The sequence below is a fragment of the Gopherus evgoodei genome, chromosome 2, assembly GCF_007399415.2.
Source record: "Gopherus evgoodei ecotype Sinaloan lineage chromosome 2, rGopEvg1_v1.p, whole genome shotgun sequence".
Classification (NCBI taxonomy): Eukaryota; Metazoa; Chordata; order Testudines; family Testudinidae; genus Gopherus; species Gopherus evgoodei.
Window position 1 is genome coordinate 31,617,848 of NC_044323.1, and position 18,886 is coordinate 31,636,733.

The 18,886-nt window shown below is 41.8% G+C and overlaps 1 protein-coding gene across 3 annotated transcripts in view; it reads right to left on the reverse strand.

The window, feature by feature from the left end:
• Positions 1-442: 442 nt before the first annotated feature.
• The window catches only part of WAC (WW domain containing adaptor with coiled-coil), a 125,635-nt gene continuing 107,191 nt past the window's right edge, over positions 443-18,886 (reverse strand). For 2 of the 3 annotated variants that reach the window (XM_030550278.1, XM_030550280.1), the window contains exons 12-14: positions 12,830-13,016; positions 10,729-10,856; positions 443-1,888 (exon numbers count right to left, since the gene is read on the reverse strand). In XM_030550278.1, coding sequence (XP_030406138.1) covers positions 1,819-1,888; positions 10,729-10,856; positions 12,830-13,016 — 385 coding nt within the window. In that variant the 3' untranslated portion in view covers positions 443-1,818. The remainder of the gene's footprint in view (positions 1,889-10,728; positions 10,857-12,829; positions 13,017-18,886) is intronic. The other variant, XM_030550279.1, reaches the window with a different exon arrangement.

Here is an 18,886-nt window from a genome sequence, read left to right on the forward strand (position 1 = left end):
GCAACTTCAAGTCCAAACCAAGCGTAAGAACTACTTTGCAGTCTTGGTATTCTTATTTTGTTTTGGAGTGTTACAGTAATTTTGATTTCTGAGAGTGGGACTTAAAATTTACACTGGTTAAAAAAATGGCTTTTTGAGACCGCTTGTAAGACGTAATAGGCTATACAAAGAATTTAGCATCTCTTTGGTACTGAAAGACATGATTCTACAGAAAATAACCTTTGGGTGCTGGCAGTTTTGAATATATCTGAAGGTGTGTCAACAGCATTTGTATTTTAAGAAGAGGACTACTTTAGTCTACTTCTAGCGCCTTCAAAAGATTTTTTTTTTAAACTAATACACAAACTTTTGAGATTTACACATTTCTGGCAGCATCACAGTAGCACCAAGTCATGACTTTAGAAGATTTTTGCAAAGAAAAAGCCAAATTTATTTTATAGTAGCAATAGTTTCTTTTTTTTATTTTTAATATACTTTAGGAAACAATATACAAAGCTGAGCTTTTCCACGATTTTTGAACAGTGGTTGCTCCAATTACACAAGTTCAGCGTTTTGTGATGGCTAAGAACAGCAGTCAGCACCAGACTTGAACAGTTAGCTACAACACAAACATCCTTTGAAATGAAATGTCATAATAGCAAGACAGGTAAACCAGGAGTTAACATATGACAGCTGTTGGGGAGGTGTCTTAATCATCCTTGTTTAATTTTATATTAAATATTTTATACACAATTTATTGTTTACAATTTTTAAACACAACCTCCCTTGAGAAATTATTTCAATTAAGTACAAAAATGTTCAACAAGAATAGTTCTGATAAAGAATCCCCAAATAGACCAAATTCTAATATGCGCTGACCAAAGGAAATGAAAACCAGTGTTTCATTGTTTTAACATGTTTATTACAACAGATACAATTCACATCTGACTAGCTTTTTCCTCTTTCCCCTCCCACAACCATGTTAACATGTTCATTGGGCTATTTCCTTATATTTGAGCAAGTAATGTACTTTCAACACACATGCCCAGCAGTACTATAAGACCAGTCTTACAGGGTGCAAATGGAAATACGTTTCAATAATTTATACAAACAGTGGGTTATGCTCAATCACTGCAATTTTAAGCTACTGTACACAGGAATGAAAAGATTATAGAAAAAGTGCCATAGCAACAGTGCCTTAAGAAAGGAGAAAATTAGAAGCATTAAAAAACTAATAAATCAGATTTAGGATTTCAGGGGGAAATGGAACACAGAAAATGAAAAATGTTTCTCTGTAAAACAGAAATGGAGAAGCACTGCTCTTGATTCGGTGCAAGTGTGGAAACAGTTGTTTCATGACACTTTGTACATTACCCAAACTGTTCCAAATTGTTGCAGCCTTACATACAGATCGCCTGGCGCTCGCATTGAATTTTAAGAAATGCAAGATTTCTGAATGATAAATTAACTAAAAAAGAAAGCTAATTTTGCAGACAGGTTTACATGTAAAAGGCTAGGTATTTAGCCACCTCAGCATTGATTAGTTTTGGATGTCTAAGCTCTGATACACATGGCTTCCCATGGCTTCACTCTACAAAACATATTTACAACGTGAAGAATACATCTACAAGAAATCTACATTTCAAGGGTTTTACAAATCATCCTTGTATCTTTCCCCTTGAACTGACTCCCTCCTGTCCCCGTCCCCTTCCCCTTGTCATTTCTTTTGCCCAGCTCAATGGTCCGAAGTCTACTCAAATGCAGCTCAAAAATGTTAAGACTGGGCAACCAGTTTTACAGTTCCTGTACTCAAAACTATGTGCAATTATTCACAACTTTTCACACCATGAAGGAATTCTGATTCTTTAGCTTTTCAAGTTCTTTAATTTGTTGCCTCAAAAATAGTATCCTGCAAGACAAAATAGAGTCAGATTAGTATAAGAACTTCCATTATATTCTTAGACTAATATTCATATTCAATCTAAGTCACAAACATTTCAGTTAAACCATGCCTAAATGACACCTTAGTCAAACTAGATATTCATTTCACATTACTTTAACTCTGCTAGACAGAGATCCTCCTTGGTAAAGTATAGCTACTACAGAATGTAACTGCATAAATCTCAAGTATTTAGATTAAATTTTTGTTTTTTAATAAAGGATAAAATGCTGGATCTAAATATAATTAACATACCTTGACACTTAACATTAATATACGTAAGTTAAATTAAGGTCCAAGGGAACACAAGGGAAGACAATATTCAGTACTTGAATGCTACAGAGAAAGGCATTATGCCTGTATATGGCAGAGTACTATCCTGGGTGCTGGGCTACAATTATACTATGCCCTTTAATAAGGCATATCCAGATACCTCCCTCTCAGGCAGCCCCCCTACCAATGCACTGGGTGAGGGGCATCGCAACACACCCATCTAAACACGCCCTCTCTCGGACAGCGTACTGCCAAAAGCACTGGCCAGACTCTTCCTACCCTATTCTTCACCCACAAGCTGGGAGAGTGGAGGAGCTACTCATATGCTCTCATTCTTTAGTACAGCTGTAATGGCCAGACATAATCTGGCCAAGGGTATTTTGTTAAATTTATAGTATATTTACGGCTTTATGCATCATGCAACCTATTCTAGCAGTTCTAACCTCATACACTTTCTTAGAGTCATGGCATGGTAGAACAGAACATTTTTAAAGGTATTTAGTGTTCTACTGTCTGGCAAAATACCAGTTTAAAAACAATGGAATCCTTATGGGCACCAACACAAGAAAGCTCTCATAACAGTTTAATTTTTAGGGTCAACAATTTTGTTGGCATCCCCATTATAGAACTGCATTTTCCCCTACTGAACTTACATAAATAGTAACTCAAGTTACATGAACCTTCCGGTTTAGACACTACTTTTTCAGAACTAATGCATATTGTGTAACTTGGTGCTGAAGTGCAATGGGACTGAATGAATTATGCAGGTACAAAGATCATCATGAAATCTTGTTATACACAAATATTCCATGATCAGCAGTCATTTTAACAGATACCGAGAAAGCATGCTATTTCAGCAGAATTTTGGTAAAACATTTTTTGAAATTTATCCAATTAAGGGCAATTAAGACAACTGCCCTTTGAACCTTCATATCTTATAATGCAGGTAAAAAATAACCAGAGATGCAGTTTAAACCGTAACGGATGTGCTTGTGAAATGTTTATTGGCTGAGAGCGTGCCACTTCAAAACTTCCAAAATGGAAAGGTGTCCTGAAGCTCCAAAAGACATACATGAGACAAACTCTTGTTCTGCCTAGGTGATGAAGCACAGATTTGTTTTTCAAAACCAGTAATTTACATATTTTGTTTTTCTTTGGTATCTGAGGCTAAAACTCCAAATACCCAGAGATTATGGAATGCATATACATTAGATATATCAGTTTGAAAGATCCCAGACTTTCACAAAGCTTCCTTTGATGGACTTGCCATCTGTGCCATCTCTTCCATTCCTTTGTGATGATCATAAAGGCAAGCTAGCATTATAAAAGTTTCCTAGGAACATGTACTGTCAATACAGCAAGGTGCCACTTACAGCTATAGATGTACATTGAATCCTAAAGTGTTCAGGGTTTATTCTAAATTTTGCATTTGATTTTAATTTAATTAGAGTAATTTCTTTAAATCTTCTTACTGTTACCTTATGAAGGGGTTAAACACTCCTCCAGAGATGGGCTAGAAATTATCCCTGTAAGTTTTATTCCATTGATGAGAAGCCAAATTGTTTGTCCAAACAATCATTTACAATAAGAAAATTTAAAGAAATTACTCCAGTTAAATTAAAATCAAATGCAAAATAATTTAGAAAAAACTGTCCATCATGAAAATCTTAAACTACCTATTCTGTACGCAGGTATCACTTCCTGCACCACTGAAATGCAGCCATTTCTGATGTAGAACACCGCAGCTGTTTAACAAATACACAGCGTCACTACAGCTGTTTAAAAGAGGAAATGAAAACAATATATCCAAGTGAAACTGCAGGGAGAATTTTAGTAATCAGAATTAAAATGGAAGTTAAACAGGAAACCAGGACTAACATCCTTGATCATAAAAAGTGTCATCTGGTCTAATATTGACCTCACAGTTTTGTATCTTGTCCTGACAGTATTTTTAATATCTCAGTATCCTCAGCACTATGCAAGGGCAATCAGCCAGTAATTACTCAAAAGGTGAGAATGTCACATACTAAATCACTAGTATTTACTGAAGAATTTTGAAATCTTCTTGGAAGTCTCATCTAAATATTGACAAGAACCAATTTATTTAGCTTATGAGATCAAAGAGCAGCCCAACTTGCTGTGCCTCAAGACCTAATAAATACTTCAAGCGTATAAATCATATCAAGTAGAACTATATAAACTGTACCAAATTTACAGATGTGATTTATGCATACTAGATATTTTAGTAGAAGCATCTAAATTTGTGTAAGCTGATCAGATTTACCTAGCGTGCTAATGCATGTGGAACACAATTTCTTTTCTATCCATGGAATAAAAAGATGTACAGACATTGCACAGCTGATCTGTTCATTGGAGATTGTCAAGAGGCACCTGTACGGGAAATGTGTAAAATGTATATCAGGGAAAAACCTGTTACCTACCTTTTCGTAACCGTTGTTCTTCGAGATGTGATGCTCACGTCCATTCCATTCTAGGTGTGTGCACGCCCACATGCACGGTTGGAGATTTTTGCCTTAGCGGTATCCATAGGGCTGGCTGTGGAGCCCCCTAGAGTGCTGCGCTTATGTGTTGGTATATCAGGTGCCACCGGCCCTATGCGATCGCAGTTCCTTCTTGCCAACAACTCCGACAGAGGAGCAGAAGGGCGAGTAATGGAATGGACATGAGCAAAACATCTCAAAGAACGACGGTCGCGAAATAGTAGGTAATCATTTTTTATTTGAGTGCTTGCTCATGTCAATTCCATTCTAGGTGACTCACAAGCAGTGTCTATAGAGTTCAGCTCGGAGTTCAGTCTTGCAGCTTTCTGCACCGCTCTGCCAAAGCCAGCGTGGTCTAAGCTTGCTGGGTAAGTGCATAATGAGACATGAATGTGTGGACGGATGACCAGGTAGCGGCCCTACAGATCTCTTGGATTGAAACCTATGCCAGGAAGGCCACTGATGACGCTTGTGCCTTAGCCAAGTGTGCCCTCACAATTGCTGGCGGAGGCAATGATCCAGGCCGTGATCCAGGATGAAATTCTCTGAGAAACCATCAGGCAAGCTTTCATTCTGTTTGCCACCAGAACAAACAGCTGTGCTGACTTATGGAATGGCTTTTGTCAATCTATGTAGAAGGCCAGCGCCCTCCTGACATCCAGTGTGTAACCTGCACTCTTTATCTGACATGAGGCTTTGGAAAGAAGATGGGTAAGTATAAGTTCCGGCCAATATGGAACTGGAAAACGACCTTGGGCAGAAACGCTGGGTATGGTCGCAACTGGACCTTATCCTTGCAGAAGACCATATAAAGCGGTTCTGAAGTAAGTGCCCTGATCTCTGACACCCTGCAGGCCGACGTTATCACAACCAGAAACGAAACCTTCCAGGAGAGAGCAGGAAGCCAGAGGCTCAAAGGGAGGTTCCATGAGTCTCGACAGCATGAGATTCAGGTCCCGGGGAGGGACGGGATCCCAGGCACACAGGTAGAGATGCTCCAGACCTTCCAAAAACTGTGTTGTCATGTCATGAGAGAAGATCAACCTAACTTGGAATGGAGGATGGAAAGCCAAGATAGTGGCCAGGTGTAACCTTGATTGATGATGGACAAACCTTGGAGTTTGAGGTACAGCAGATAATCCAGGATCTCCTTCAGCAGTTTCTGCTCAGCCCGGATAGGCCGTTCCAAGGCACAGCACATGAACCTTTTCCATTTGGCCAGGTAAGTTGCTCTGGTGGAGGGTTTCCTGCTACCCAGCAAGACCTGCTGAACATGGGCTGAGCATGCATGTTCATCCATGCTTAGCCATACAGTAGCCAAGCTGTCAAGTGCTGCACTGCCAGGTTCAGGTGCAAAAGGCTGCTGTGGTTCTGGGAGAGCAGATCTGGTCAGAGGGGCAGCTGCAGCAGGTTGGCTACTGAAAGGCTCAGCAACACGCCAAACTAGTGCTGGCAAGGCCATGTAGGGACTATTAGGATAATTCTTGCCCTGTCTTGTTTGATCTTCACAAGGACCCTGTGAATCAACAGCACTAGTGGGAAGGTATACATCAGCACCCCGACCATAGAATGAGAAAGGCGTCTGACAGGGAGCCACTGTTCATCCCCCGCTGGATCAAACTGAACACGTGGCATTTTCAGTTCTGTCTGGATGCAAAGAGGTCCACATGGGGAGTCCCCCACCTATGAAAGATTATGCTGACCACCTCCGGATGGAGCGACCACTTGTGGCTAAACAAGAAAGGCCTGCTGAGGTGATCCGCCAGGACATTCCTGGTTTCAGGCAGGTGCGCAGCTCTCAGATGAATGGCACTTCGCACACAAAAACCCTGAAGGCGGAGATCTTGACAAAGTGCCGAAGATCTGGCACCGCTCTGCCTGTTGATGCAATACATCACAGCTGTATTGTCCGTCAGGATCCGTACCTCCTTGCCCTTCAGTGGGGCAAGAAAGCCTGCAGGCCAGGCGAATCGCTGAGCTCCCTGACATTGATGTGGAGGGTCTGATCGTCCCACAATCAGCGACCCTGGGTGCTTAGCTCGCCCAAGTTGGCTCCCCAGCCCAGGTCCAAATCATTGAAGACCAGAGTCAGTGATGGGGATGTGAAGGGAACTCCCCCCCAACACTGACCCGGGGTCCAACCATCAATCCAGGGACAACCTAATGTGATCAAGCACCCTGACCACCTAGTCTAGGACATGCCTGTTGGGGATGTAGACCAACACCAGTCACACTTGCAGAGGCTGCAGATGGAGCCGAGGGTGGCTGACCATGTATGTACACGCAGCCACGTGGCCCAACAACCACAGGCAGGTGTGAGCCATGGTGAGCAGGTGACTCTTTACATAGTTGATCAGGTTTGACATGGCCTGAAAATGCATTTCCGGAAGGAAGGCTCTGGCTCACATGGAGTCGACAACCACACCAATGAACTCTATTCGCTGGACTGGCGTTAATAAATGAGAAAAAAACTACCTTAACAGACTCAGGTTGCGACAGGTGGAACACACCAGACTGAGGCTCCTTCGCACTTGCTCCTGAGACCTGCCCTTCATGAGCCAGTCATCAAGATATGGAAGTTTTGGACCCCTCGATGTCTCACGAAAGCAGCCACTGGCGCCATACATTTTGTGAACACCCTCAGGGCTAATGAGATGCCAAAGTGAAGCACAGTGAGTTGAAAATGGCATCCGCCCACTATGAACCAGAGGAAACAACTGTGACCTTGGAATATGAAAATAAGTGTCCAAGTCGAGGGATCCAAGGAGGGAATGATGTAGGTCAGGGAGACTATGCAAAACTTCAACTTTCTGAGAGACCTGTTGAGGTGATGCAGGTCCAGAATGGGTCTCCTTTTTGCTTTCTGGATGAAGTAGCAGCAGGAATAAAATCCTTTTCCCTTCATGTCCCAAGGGACCTCCCCCCAGGTGCAGGAGATTCTTGACCTCTTGGACAAGGAGTTGCTCATCAGAAGGGTCCATGAAGAGGGGCGGGGAAGGTGAAAGGGAGGAGTGGCCAATAATTCCAGGATAGAGACCCAAGATAGTATGTACAGCACCCACTAGTCCAAGGTGACCCACAACCAGGCCAAACTGCAGGCATAAAGATGGTTGAGGAAAGAACAAGATGGATCCAGTGGCCAACACAGTGGCCTTATTGGAGTGTGTGGTCATTCCAGTGATGACAATGCTCCTTTCACACCGCTCATCATCCATCATCTCGGAGCAACAGCTGGTAGCACCGGGCTCAGTGCATGGGACCTGCTCGGAATTCCCCGGAATTGACTGGGGTGTGGTTCTTGAGTACACCTTTAAAATGAGCGCTTCTGGCCCCTGGGATGCTTTGCTGGGCTGGGCTGCATCGGTCAGGAGGAGGAGGAGCAAGGCCAGCAATGACTAAAACTTGTGTCTCTATCCCTTCTTGTTGAAGACCCCTGCCAAGATTTTGGCGGAGCGGGTGGCTGGAACTGCTTCCATGCAGACTGCAGTGTATGCATGCCCAGCAAGCAAAGTGTGGCCTGGGTTGTCCTTTAACCCATTCAGCCTTGCATCAGTCTGCTCCAAAAAGAGACCGTTCTCATCAAATAGGAAATCCTGGACAGAGGTCTGCATCACTTGGGACAGGCTGGAAGTCTGAAGCCAGGAGCTGCACCTCATGACCACCCTCAACGCAACCACCCTAGCTGCCGAGTCTGTTGTCCCCTATGCCATCAGGAGAAAGCACCTAGCTGCTGCAGTGCCCTCATCTACCAGGGTGCCAAATTCCTGGGCCAAACCCTGAGGGACGGACTGCTTGAAGTTACTTTGTACTTGCCCAAGAGGGCCTGATGGTTCGCTACCTGGAATTGCAGGCTGGCTGTTGAAAAAATTTTTCTCCCCAAAAGGTCCAGTCTTTTGGCCTCTATTTTTGGGAGTTGAACAGGTGTGCCTCTGTCCTTTTTGGCAACCAGTGAGCCTGGAGATGGGTTGGTATAAAGGTACTTGTACCCTCTGGCTGGGATGAAGTACTTCTTTTCAGCCCTTTTGGAGATAGGAGGGATGGACGATAAGGTTTGCCAGAGGGCCTTGTCAATTTTCAGGACCCCGTCATGCACTGGTAGTGCAACATGTGCCGGGACATACGCTAAAAGGACACTGAACCAAGTGTCCACCTGCTCAGCCATCTCTTCCACCTCCAGGCCCAAGTTCTCGGCCACCTGTCAAAACACGGCCTAGAGATGGCGGTGTTCTTTAAAATCATCCAGTGGGCTGGCTCTCAAGGGTCCCACAACTGCCTCCTCTGGGAATGAGGACAACAACTGTACTTCTGGGGGGAGGCTCTGGGACATCATCCCCTGTGGGGAAGGTTTTTTTTTTGTTTGTTTGTTTGTTTTTTGGAAGTGGGTGCTGTCTCCTCTATCCCAACCTCCTAGCAGCTCTCATGCACCGAACCTGGTGCCTCCAGCTGTTGCTCTGAGATGGCAGCAGATGAGCAGTGCGAAGGTGGCATTGTCATCACCGACATGACCCACACACTCCAATAAAGCCACTGTGCTGGCCAATGGCCGCACTGCCAAGGCGGCGCCATATAAGTCAACACGACCTCAGGTGCCCAATTGTGCCGGTGGGGTCTTGGCAAGGGGTTGACCTTCCCTTCCATGTCAAAGGAATCCCCTTCCGGTGACCATGGGGAAGCCATCGACGCCCAAATTTGTCTGCAGACCATTGCTGCTGGAGACCAGTGTTTGGAGTGGGCTGATCGGTGCCGGAGCAAGAGGGACCGAGGAGTGATCCCACAGGGCAGGCAACCAAGATCTTCACTGAGAGGATGACTGGCGGGAGGGCAAATGGTACTGGTACTACAGAGATCAGCATCTTCCCCAAGGCAATCCGTGTTGAGATGGAGACCGCGACAGTGATGCCGGTAACCAAGGATGAGCCACAGAGGATCTGGGCTGCAATGCCAGAGATCTGCGACACACAGATGGAGAGTGCTGCCTTGTCTCGGGAGATCGGCAGTGCTCTACTGCCCAAAGGGTCTTAGCGTCTGGCTTGTCCTCACAGGGAGCCTTTGCCGATTCCTGCGGCATGCACGGTGCTGGTGGCAGCCTCTGTTCTCTCAGTGCCAGGAGAGCTTGGGAAATAGTCAATACCATCAGAAGTTTAGGTCTCCTATGGCTCCTGGGAGTCGGTGGTGGATCCTTTAAGGGTCTAAAGGCCACGACTGGGAAGGCACATCCACTTGGCTCCAGAGTGGCACGATGGCCTGAACTCCGTCCTTTGCCCAATGCCCCATGGTCTTTCTTGCCCGGTGCCAGGGGGCTGTTTTCTTTCTGGGCACTGATACCGGGGGTGCAAGGCCAAGGTACTAGGTGAGTCTTGGCAGGATGGCTCAGAAGTTGGACGAAGGGCAGCCTCCATGAGGAGAGCCCACAAATTAATATCCTGCTCTGAGTCCTGGGTCAAAAATTTACACAAATATGATACTTGTCCTTTGCATGTGATTCCCTCTAACACTTGAGGCAGCTGCTGTGGGGTTCACTTACAGGCATAGGCCTGTTACAGTCCACGCAGGGCTTAAACCCCGGAGAACAGGGCATGCGCCACCTGAGGCAGCCCTGCGGGGACTCTGACTTCTAACTACTCTTAACAACTACAAGGCCCTAAGGCTCGAAGTCACAAGAGACAAACTTGCTAGCCCTTGCTATGCAAGGAAAGGTACTCCGACTAACCAACATGGGCGGTAAGAAGTAACTGAGCGTGCATAGGGCCGACAGAGCCTAATATACAGATGCATGAGTGCGGCACTCAAAGGGGCACCATAGTCGGCCCTATGGATACCGCTAAGGCAAAAATCTCCCAATGACTGTGCCCATGGGTGTGCGCACACCTAGAACAGAATCAACATGCGCAAGCACTCAAAGATATAGCTTTTATACTTGAAAAAGACAAATATGCTAAAACTTAAGTTGTCAGTAAATCAAGCTCATCCAAAATAGGACACCAGAATGAGCAATTTAGAAATAATCTGAAGATAAATGGCCAAACAAATTCTTACCTTTGCTCACGCAATGTTGCTTGAATTTCACATACTCGAACTAAAGATCTTAAATTTTTTAATTCAGTACAAATTTCTGACATATGAACACTTCCCATATTATGGGCTTCCTCACGTAATCTTGATGCCTACAGGAGTTAAATAAAAAAAATTAATTCAAAGTTAGCGCTGCGATTTTGGATCACTCACTAGAAGCAAATGCACATAATTCAAGGAAATTGGACTCTTGATTAAAAAGGAATTATAGGGTTTATACAGCAAGGCACATTCAAATTTAAACATGAAAACTAAATCATAAGAAAAGGTTAAATTCTATTCTGCAATCTTAATATAAAACCCTAATATGGATCGTTTTTGTGCCAGACAAACTTGATCACTGTTGAATAAAATTACAAATGTAATGGACAAAGGGAATGTAAAGGATTTAACGTATCTAATTTGATATAGCATCCTAGATAGTCTTTGAACAGCTTTTCTTTCTAAATAAATTTTAAACCAGCCTGGAAATGACATTGTCACATGAAACGAAAGTCAGCTGAAATGGTAATGACAAAATAGCGACAAATGGAATATTTTATCACCTAGAGTTCAATCTGTTTAATTTCAATTTCTTTATTACTGATACTGAAGCGATAAACAGCATATCATTTATGCTTAGACAGTATTACACTGGGAGGTTTCATGAACATCAGTGAAGTAGAAATGGCTCTAGATACACTAGAAATATGGAATGTCCAAACTGAAAAAATTATCTGAAACAAAGATGTGATAGAAGAGAGTTATTTTAAAAGTAGCAGCACTGAATGAGCTGTTGGGCAAAACATGACAACCAGTGTATATCTGAATTTGCATATGCATTATGGTCAGACAGAAAAAGTACAATCGTAGACAACACATGAGATGAAGGAGACAAGAACTTTTCCAATTGGAGATACACTACTATAGTTTCTGATACCTTGATACCAGAAAAATGTGGACTAACTGAAGGACTCATAGAAAAGAAAAGGGAGTTGGAAGGAACATCAACTGTGGAAGGTTAAAATAAAGCATGTATAAGTTGATCAAATAAGATTGGAGACAATGCCCGGTAAATATTACAAGGAGGTAATCAGGAAGGGAAAGGTCTGTTCGTTTTTTAAATGGTAACAAAATGCACACAGCTTGAGGTAACCCAGCTATAACTCTGTCCTGTAGTGACACCATAAAATAATTTAGGATTAAGGCATATTAGTGTTCGTAGCCCCAGATTAGATTAAACTGATTTTTAAATTTCCCCACCCCTGAATCTTCTTCTCATGGTGTAACTACAGGGCAGGACACCCAAATAACCTTAACCTTAACTGTGCATTTCCATTTCTTAGTATGTTTGATTTCTTTTAAGAATAAAAAAATTCAGATTTTTTTTTTTTTGCTGGATTCACAATGCTTAATTTTGGGATAATTTTTTTTTAACCTTAAGATACTGATACACCCAATCATAACTCCAATTTAACAACGTGGATAGGCATATTTTTTATATATATAGATATAGATATAGATATAGAAGTAATGCAAATAAATAGATTGACAGTAGCCCGAAAAAGCACAAGGACTCTATTGTCTCACAGCTATACCTGAACTGTTATGAGAGCAATGAAGTGGTAGAAAGGGGAAAAACCATGAGGATAGCAGAAATGTAGATGCAAGTTTTTATGTTTGAAAGTTGAGTTTCCACATATGGCATCCCAATGGTCGAAATGTGCAAGTTTATCAAGGTTTCTCCTATAGCCTGGTTTTGCTCTATTGCAACTGCATTATCAATGCAGCCATGTGCAGAAACAATTTTGAAACATTTTCAAAGCTCAAATACAAACTTAATAGTCCTACCAAATAAAAATGAATTTTGATGTTACCCAGGGCTTGAAAAGTCACTAGCTTTCATAACAACCACAACTGCACCTGTTCCACAGGACCTTTTTATCTGAACAGCTAAATCACTGCATGATAGTAATTTTGCTAACAGACACATTCAAAGTAATAAAATGCTATGGTGTTAAGAGAGACTTCTTAGTACCTTCACAGGAAAGTCTACATTTTCAACATGATCTAAATGTGTACCCACCTGCTTTTCTGCATGATCTGCAGGCCAGCCTTGAACATGTTTTATAAGATTTTCATTGAAATGTGCTGCTAGTGTAGGTGTTAATGAACATGTAGGCCGAACAGATGCATTCTGTGGTGTAGTTGCTGAATTTGATGCACTAGTGCTAGAGGTATGATTTGGAGCTGGTGATGGACTTCTCTGACTACTGGAAGAAGGAAACAAAGATTAAAAAGCACAAGCTTTCAAAATGTTTATAAATCTGGCAAATGAGTTAAATTTCTACAAACTTCACAGCATCCAGCCACATCCTGCATTATAAGATAATCAAAACTGATACTCTAACCACATGTGATCAATAAGTCCTATGGCACTTTTCACAAGAGTATGGTCTTTGTGCCCTTGTTATGTTCTGATAATTACATTTTTCTTACATTTCTACTGGCACATTATTCTTTTCTTCTTGTCCTAAACTATTTCATTGTTAGTTGTTTTAGACATCCGTGTGCCACCCTAGATGTGGCTGCATTTCAGAGGTGAATGGAGTGTGTATATGCACACTTTTTACCTATATATTGTGACAGACCCAAACCAGTGGGGTACAGGAGTCTGGCAGAGGGCAAATATACTGGTCAAAGGATGAGCAGTTTTCTGTTCCCTGAGTGAACAGAGCAGGGGCTGCACTAGAGTAATCAGGAACCTGCTAGAACCAATTAAGGCAAAGAGGCTGATCAGAACACCTGCAGCCAATCAAGGCAGGCTAATCAAGGCTCCTGGATTTAAAAAGGAGCTCACTCCAGTCAGGCCAGAGGGAGCCAGAGGAGAGGAAGTGCGTGTGAGGAGCTGGGAGCAAGAGGCATGAGGAGCTGAGAGTGAGAGGGTGTGCTGCTGGAGGACTAAGGAGTACAAGCATTATGAGACATCAGGAGGAAGGTCCTGTGGTGAGGGTAAAGAAGGTGTTTGGAAGAGGCCATGGGGGAGTAGCCCAAGGAGTTGTAGCTCTCATGCAGCTGTTGCAGGAGGCACTATAGACAGCTGCAATCCACAGGGCCCTGGGCTGGAACCCCGAGTAGAAGGCGGGCCCAGGTTCCCCCCAAATCTCCCAACTCCTGATCAGACACAGGAGAAGTTGACCCAGACTGTAGGGAAGATCATTGAGGTAGCAAATCTGCCAATAAGCGCAGGACCCACCAAGGTAGAGGAGGAACTTTGTCACAATAGGTTAATAAAGAGCTTCAAAACAATCCAAGATGTAATGTAAGACATGATCATTCAACAAAACGTGGGAGTCCTGATGAACATGGTCACCATTAAGTACTCAGTCACCTTTGTTTATTGCTCTGAGACCAAGATGCAACATATGGCTGCCCAGTGAGCTATCAAGAGACCCTGAGCAAAGCTAAATCACTCCTTGAGGCCAGAAACTCCAACATAAGGACACTGGGGATGAATAAGAAGTTCCACAAACCTTAGAACCCAGGTAAGCACTTCTGATCAAGAAATTCTCTTCTTTTTTGTAGGACACCATGAATACTTATGGTACTTTAGAAAAGAGGCTGCATCTACTATCTTGGAAAGACTGATATTAGCTTTCAGCGTCCTAGTATAGCTAACACTCCTCTATTCCTTTTAGTAGGGGAAAAATTAGCATGGGTAAATAGTTTTTACTTTGTGTAATGAACCATCCACTCCCAGTCTTTATTCAAGCCTAATTTAATGGTGTCCAGTTTGCAAATTAATTCCAGTTCTGCAGTTTCTTGTTGGAGTCTGTTTTTGAAGTTTTTTGGTTGTAGAATTGCGACTTTTAGGTCTGTAATTGAGTGACCAGGGAGGCTGGTATGTTCTCTGACTGGTTTTTGAATGTTATAATTCTTGATGTCTGATTTGGGTCTATTTATTCTTTTGCGCATAATCAGTCAGAGAACACTTCAATCTCCCTGGTCATTCAATTACAAGACATTTCCCCATGTTAATTTTTCCCCTACGGTTACTCGCACCTTCTTGTTAACTGTTTGAAATGGGCCATCCTGATTATCACTACAAACATTTTTTTCTCCTGCTGATAATAGTCCACCTTAATTGATTAGTCTTGTTAGAGTTGGTATGGCAACACCCATTTTTTCATGTTCTCTGTGTATATATCTTCCTACTGTATTTTCTACTGCATGCATCCGATGAAGTGGGTTTTAGCCCACGAAAGCTTATGCCCAAATAAATTTGTTAGTCTAAGGTGCCACAAGAACTCCTCGTTATTTTTGCTGAGACAAACTAACACAGCTACCACTCTGAAACCTTTCAAAATAATTGCTACTCTCTTACCTCTACTTTTTTATAGGCATTGGCTTTCCTAATTATTACGTTTATAAAAAAAATAAATAAGGGTTTTGGCCACCACGGTAAACCAAGTTAGTGTCTCTACCCGCGCAACAAACAAACAAAAAAAGGAAAAACTTTGTCTCAAAATCTGAGGAAAAGGATGTTTTGAAACCCTAACTTAACTCCGTAACTTTCCATACCTAAAGTACCTTAGGAAAATGTAAACATGCTATGTAAAATGTATAACTTTTTTTTTAGGCCAGAACAGAATTAGAAAATTGCAAAGGTACCATTAAAAGGAAAATCCTAATGCAACCTTAACCAAGGAACCAAAATCAATGCCTCCATAATTAGAAATATCAATTACTCTCAAAGCCTCTCTGGAATCATAGTTTACAGAAAGACTTGCATTAGGTCACATATGCTTGCATAAACGGGAAGCCTACTTGACATTCAGAAAATATGTTTTATGTTCACTTGTTTTTGCATGGAATTCATTACTGTTTCCTTGAATATATAAATACAAAGTTTAAATTTAAAGTGTTACCAACATTTAAGCTACTATTCTTTACCATATTTTAATCTTGAAATTATTTAGTAAGGTATTATGAGGGAAGCATAATATTGATTTTATTTTTTAAATTAATCAAACACTTGAGGAAGGTCATTTTTGGAATAATCTTTTTTCTTCAGTATTCCTGCCATAAAAAGAAATACATAGATACAGCATAAGTGAAGTGCTTAATTCTGGAAAATGCTTTCTGTGTAGTAAACAGAAATCAAGAATAGAAAAAAGCCTGTTTTGCTTCAGTTTTTTCTAGCAAGTGCAGATCGTTATTGTAGGTTAAATAGAATTCTTCCCATATTTTTCTTTTAAGAATAGTCCACTGCTGCTGTTCTATTACATCAATGTGACTTATTTCCTTCATAGCATCATGACCAATAAAAAACAAATGGCATAAACACCTCTAAAACATTTTTTTAAAGTTTTATAAATCAAAAATAGCCAAAGAATAGCCTAAATGTAGCCTAAGATATTTAAACTATTTTAAGATAATTTCTAAGTTTTAATTCTAAAAGAAACAAACTGGTTTAGATGCAGACTATTACAGGAAAATATAATTATGAATCATTCTAAACCCTGAAAAATTAAAATGCAGTTATAACTGATCAATTGTTCTCAGTTTAGATTATAAAGTTCCTAGGTTCCAGTAACTACTTAGGTTTTCACTTTACCTGTCAGGCATCATGGACTCTCCTAAAGTATTAGGGAAACAAAAGGATGCTCAATATTTTTACGTCAAAATCTAACTGCTGAACTTTTAGAATGGTTGGATTTCAGAAAGTTCTCTGGTTTACAACTAACCATATTGTTTTAATTTACTGGCAACAGTGGTAGTTAACTCATTGTTTTGCAAGGGCACACAGCGATTCATTAATATTCACAGCAGTATCTGCATAACTGAAAATACTAAAAAAAAAAAGGTATTTTCGGTATAAGAAGCTATGTAACTATGAACTGAGCAAACATACATGCATACGATATAGTAATGTTAAATTTCAAGTTCCATTAAAAATTCAGTGGGGAAAGAAAGAAAAGTTCCCAGTTACTATAGTTCCCAGAATATACTGCCTATGCAGATCCACACTTCGGAGTCATGTGCCCTTGAACATGAGCCACAGAACCATTCAAAGTAGTAAATCTATTCAGGAGTGTACACACAATCACTGGATGCTGCTCTCTGGGACAGTCTATACACCCATTGCCATCCGTCAGTTCCTCTCTCTCCAACAGTAAATTCCAAAGACAAGCCAAAGCCCAGGGCAAAGATCAAAAGCACTTGAGCTCTGCCCTGCAGCAGAACCTTTGGTAACAGAGGAAGTAAAGGCATACAAGAGTCCTTTCCTCTACAGTGTAAAAGAAATATTGCACAGTTCAGGACCCTGTCTGCTCTAGAGAGAAGTCGTTTCTCACAGGTCTGTATCAAAAAGTCCATGTCTAGATGACCCCCATCTGGCAAGAATCAACTTAGGTCACTGAATTTAAGGGACCGCTCTTGTTGGCCTGACCTCATTGAAATTCAGGTTGTCTTCACCACTGCATGATGAAAACGATAAGAGTCCCAGTTCTGAAAGCACCATTTCCACAGAATTTTCTTGTATAAGGGAATGACAAATCCTCATATCTGCTCAAATATGTTGCCACACTGAAGCGCTGCACAGCCATGAGAAGTCGTCTGACAACAGTGCTGAGTAAAGATACTTACAAATTAGTCCAGTTACTCTGAATCCTCCACTGGGTGGAATAAAATGCATTTCATTACAGACACTTCTTCTGACCGCAGGAATACTTGCACTCCTATATTTTTAGCTGAAGTGCTTCCAAGAGAACTAGAAGCTGAAAAAGAGCTGGAGTCCACAGAGACTAAACCTCTTTGGCAGCTGTTCCCAAATGTCAGGTGTGACCCGAAGTGGGGTCACAGAGATGCGTAGTGTATGGAGGATGCCATTTTGCACCGCACAGCATGACCTCACATGTACAGTGCATGCCAGTTCATGATGAATGGAGGACACCATTTTGCTCTTCAAAACATGGTGTCCTTCATGTTGTCTGAGGAGGAAATACTACATTAAAGTGAGCTCGTACCTGTAAATAAATTGGGAAGTGCTGCCGTAACACGTACATTACCCATAAGATATATTTCTATTGTTTTGAAACAAATGACATCCTGAGTGGCGCTGAAAGCCAGTAACCAGCAAAAGGAACAGACTGAAAAGCTTCAGTAAATCAGCTGGTGCTGAAGGACCAGGAGCTCCTGACTCACTTCTCTTTCCTTACAAAATTGACCTTGATGGATATAGTTTCCAGAGAAGTTTATCTCTGGTGACAGCTCTGGGAAGTAAAGAAGCCAGAGATCTGAAAGTGATAGGAGTGGAACACAGGAAGAATCCAAGTCCATTAATAACATAAAGACTTCAAAGAGGGCCTTTGGTGAGAAAGCAGTCCCAAAGCTCCCACCAATGCAGACTAAGGATCTGACCATTTCAGATCCAAGAAGATCCCTATCTTCATTCAGCATCCCAAGGATTTAAGGATGTCACCTACACAAAGATACAATCAGAATCAACTTTCAGATCAGACACCCTAATCCAACTTCTAAAAAACCTAGTTTTTTGTTGACCTAGAGTGCCTCTGCCATGGCTTTTCAGAAGCTGGCAGATTCTAGCCTTAAGGAATTCAGCTGCTCTCCTTCCTGGAGACGGATCTGGAGTCATTGGATCTTAAGACCCTGAAGACCTTGACTCCACTCCAGATGGCTCCTAAGACAAGTTCTTGATTTCAGATGTCAAACTTTGGATCAGACATGCTCAAAAGCAGAGAATGTCTTACATGGAACTCTCTCATAGATCCTCTGACTCCAAGTCTTCCTCCAAAAGGAAAGCTTGATGCAAGAGGCAAACACCCCATATGCCTTACAATCACAGGCTGAATGCGTATATACACACACCAAGCAAACATGGTCAGACAGGGTCTGGATGTTGGTGAAAAATAATTTGGGCAGAGAAGAGCATTTTGTGAAGCTTGTTTTGCTCTTAATGCATATCATTAAAGCAACAAAGTCAGTGAACAGAAGCTGTCAACTCACTTAAAATGAATACCAAAACAAAAAACCACAAATTTCTGAAGCTAACAACTAGTCATGTGCAGAGAACAACATTTGGTTCTGTAACTGCACTGACAGATGAAGAGGAAAGGAAGCA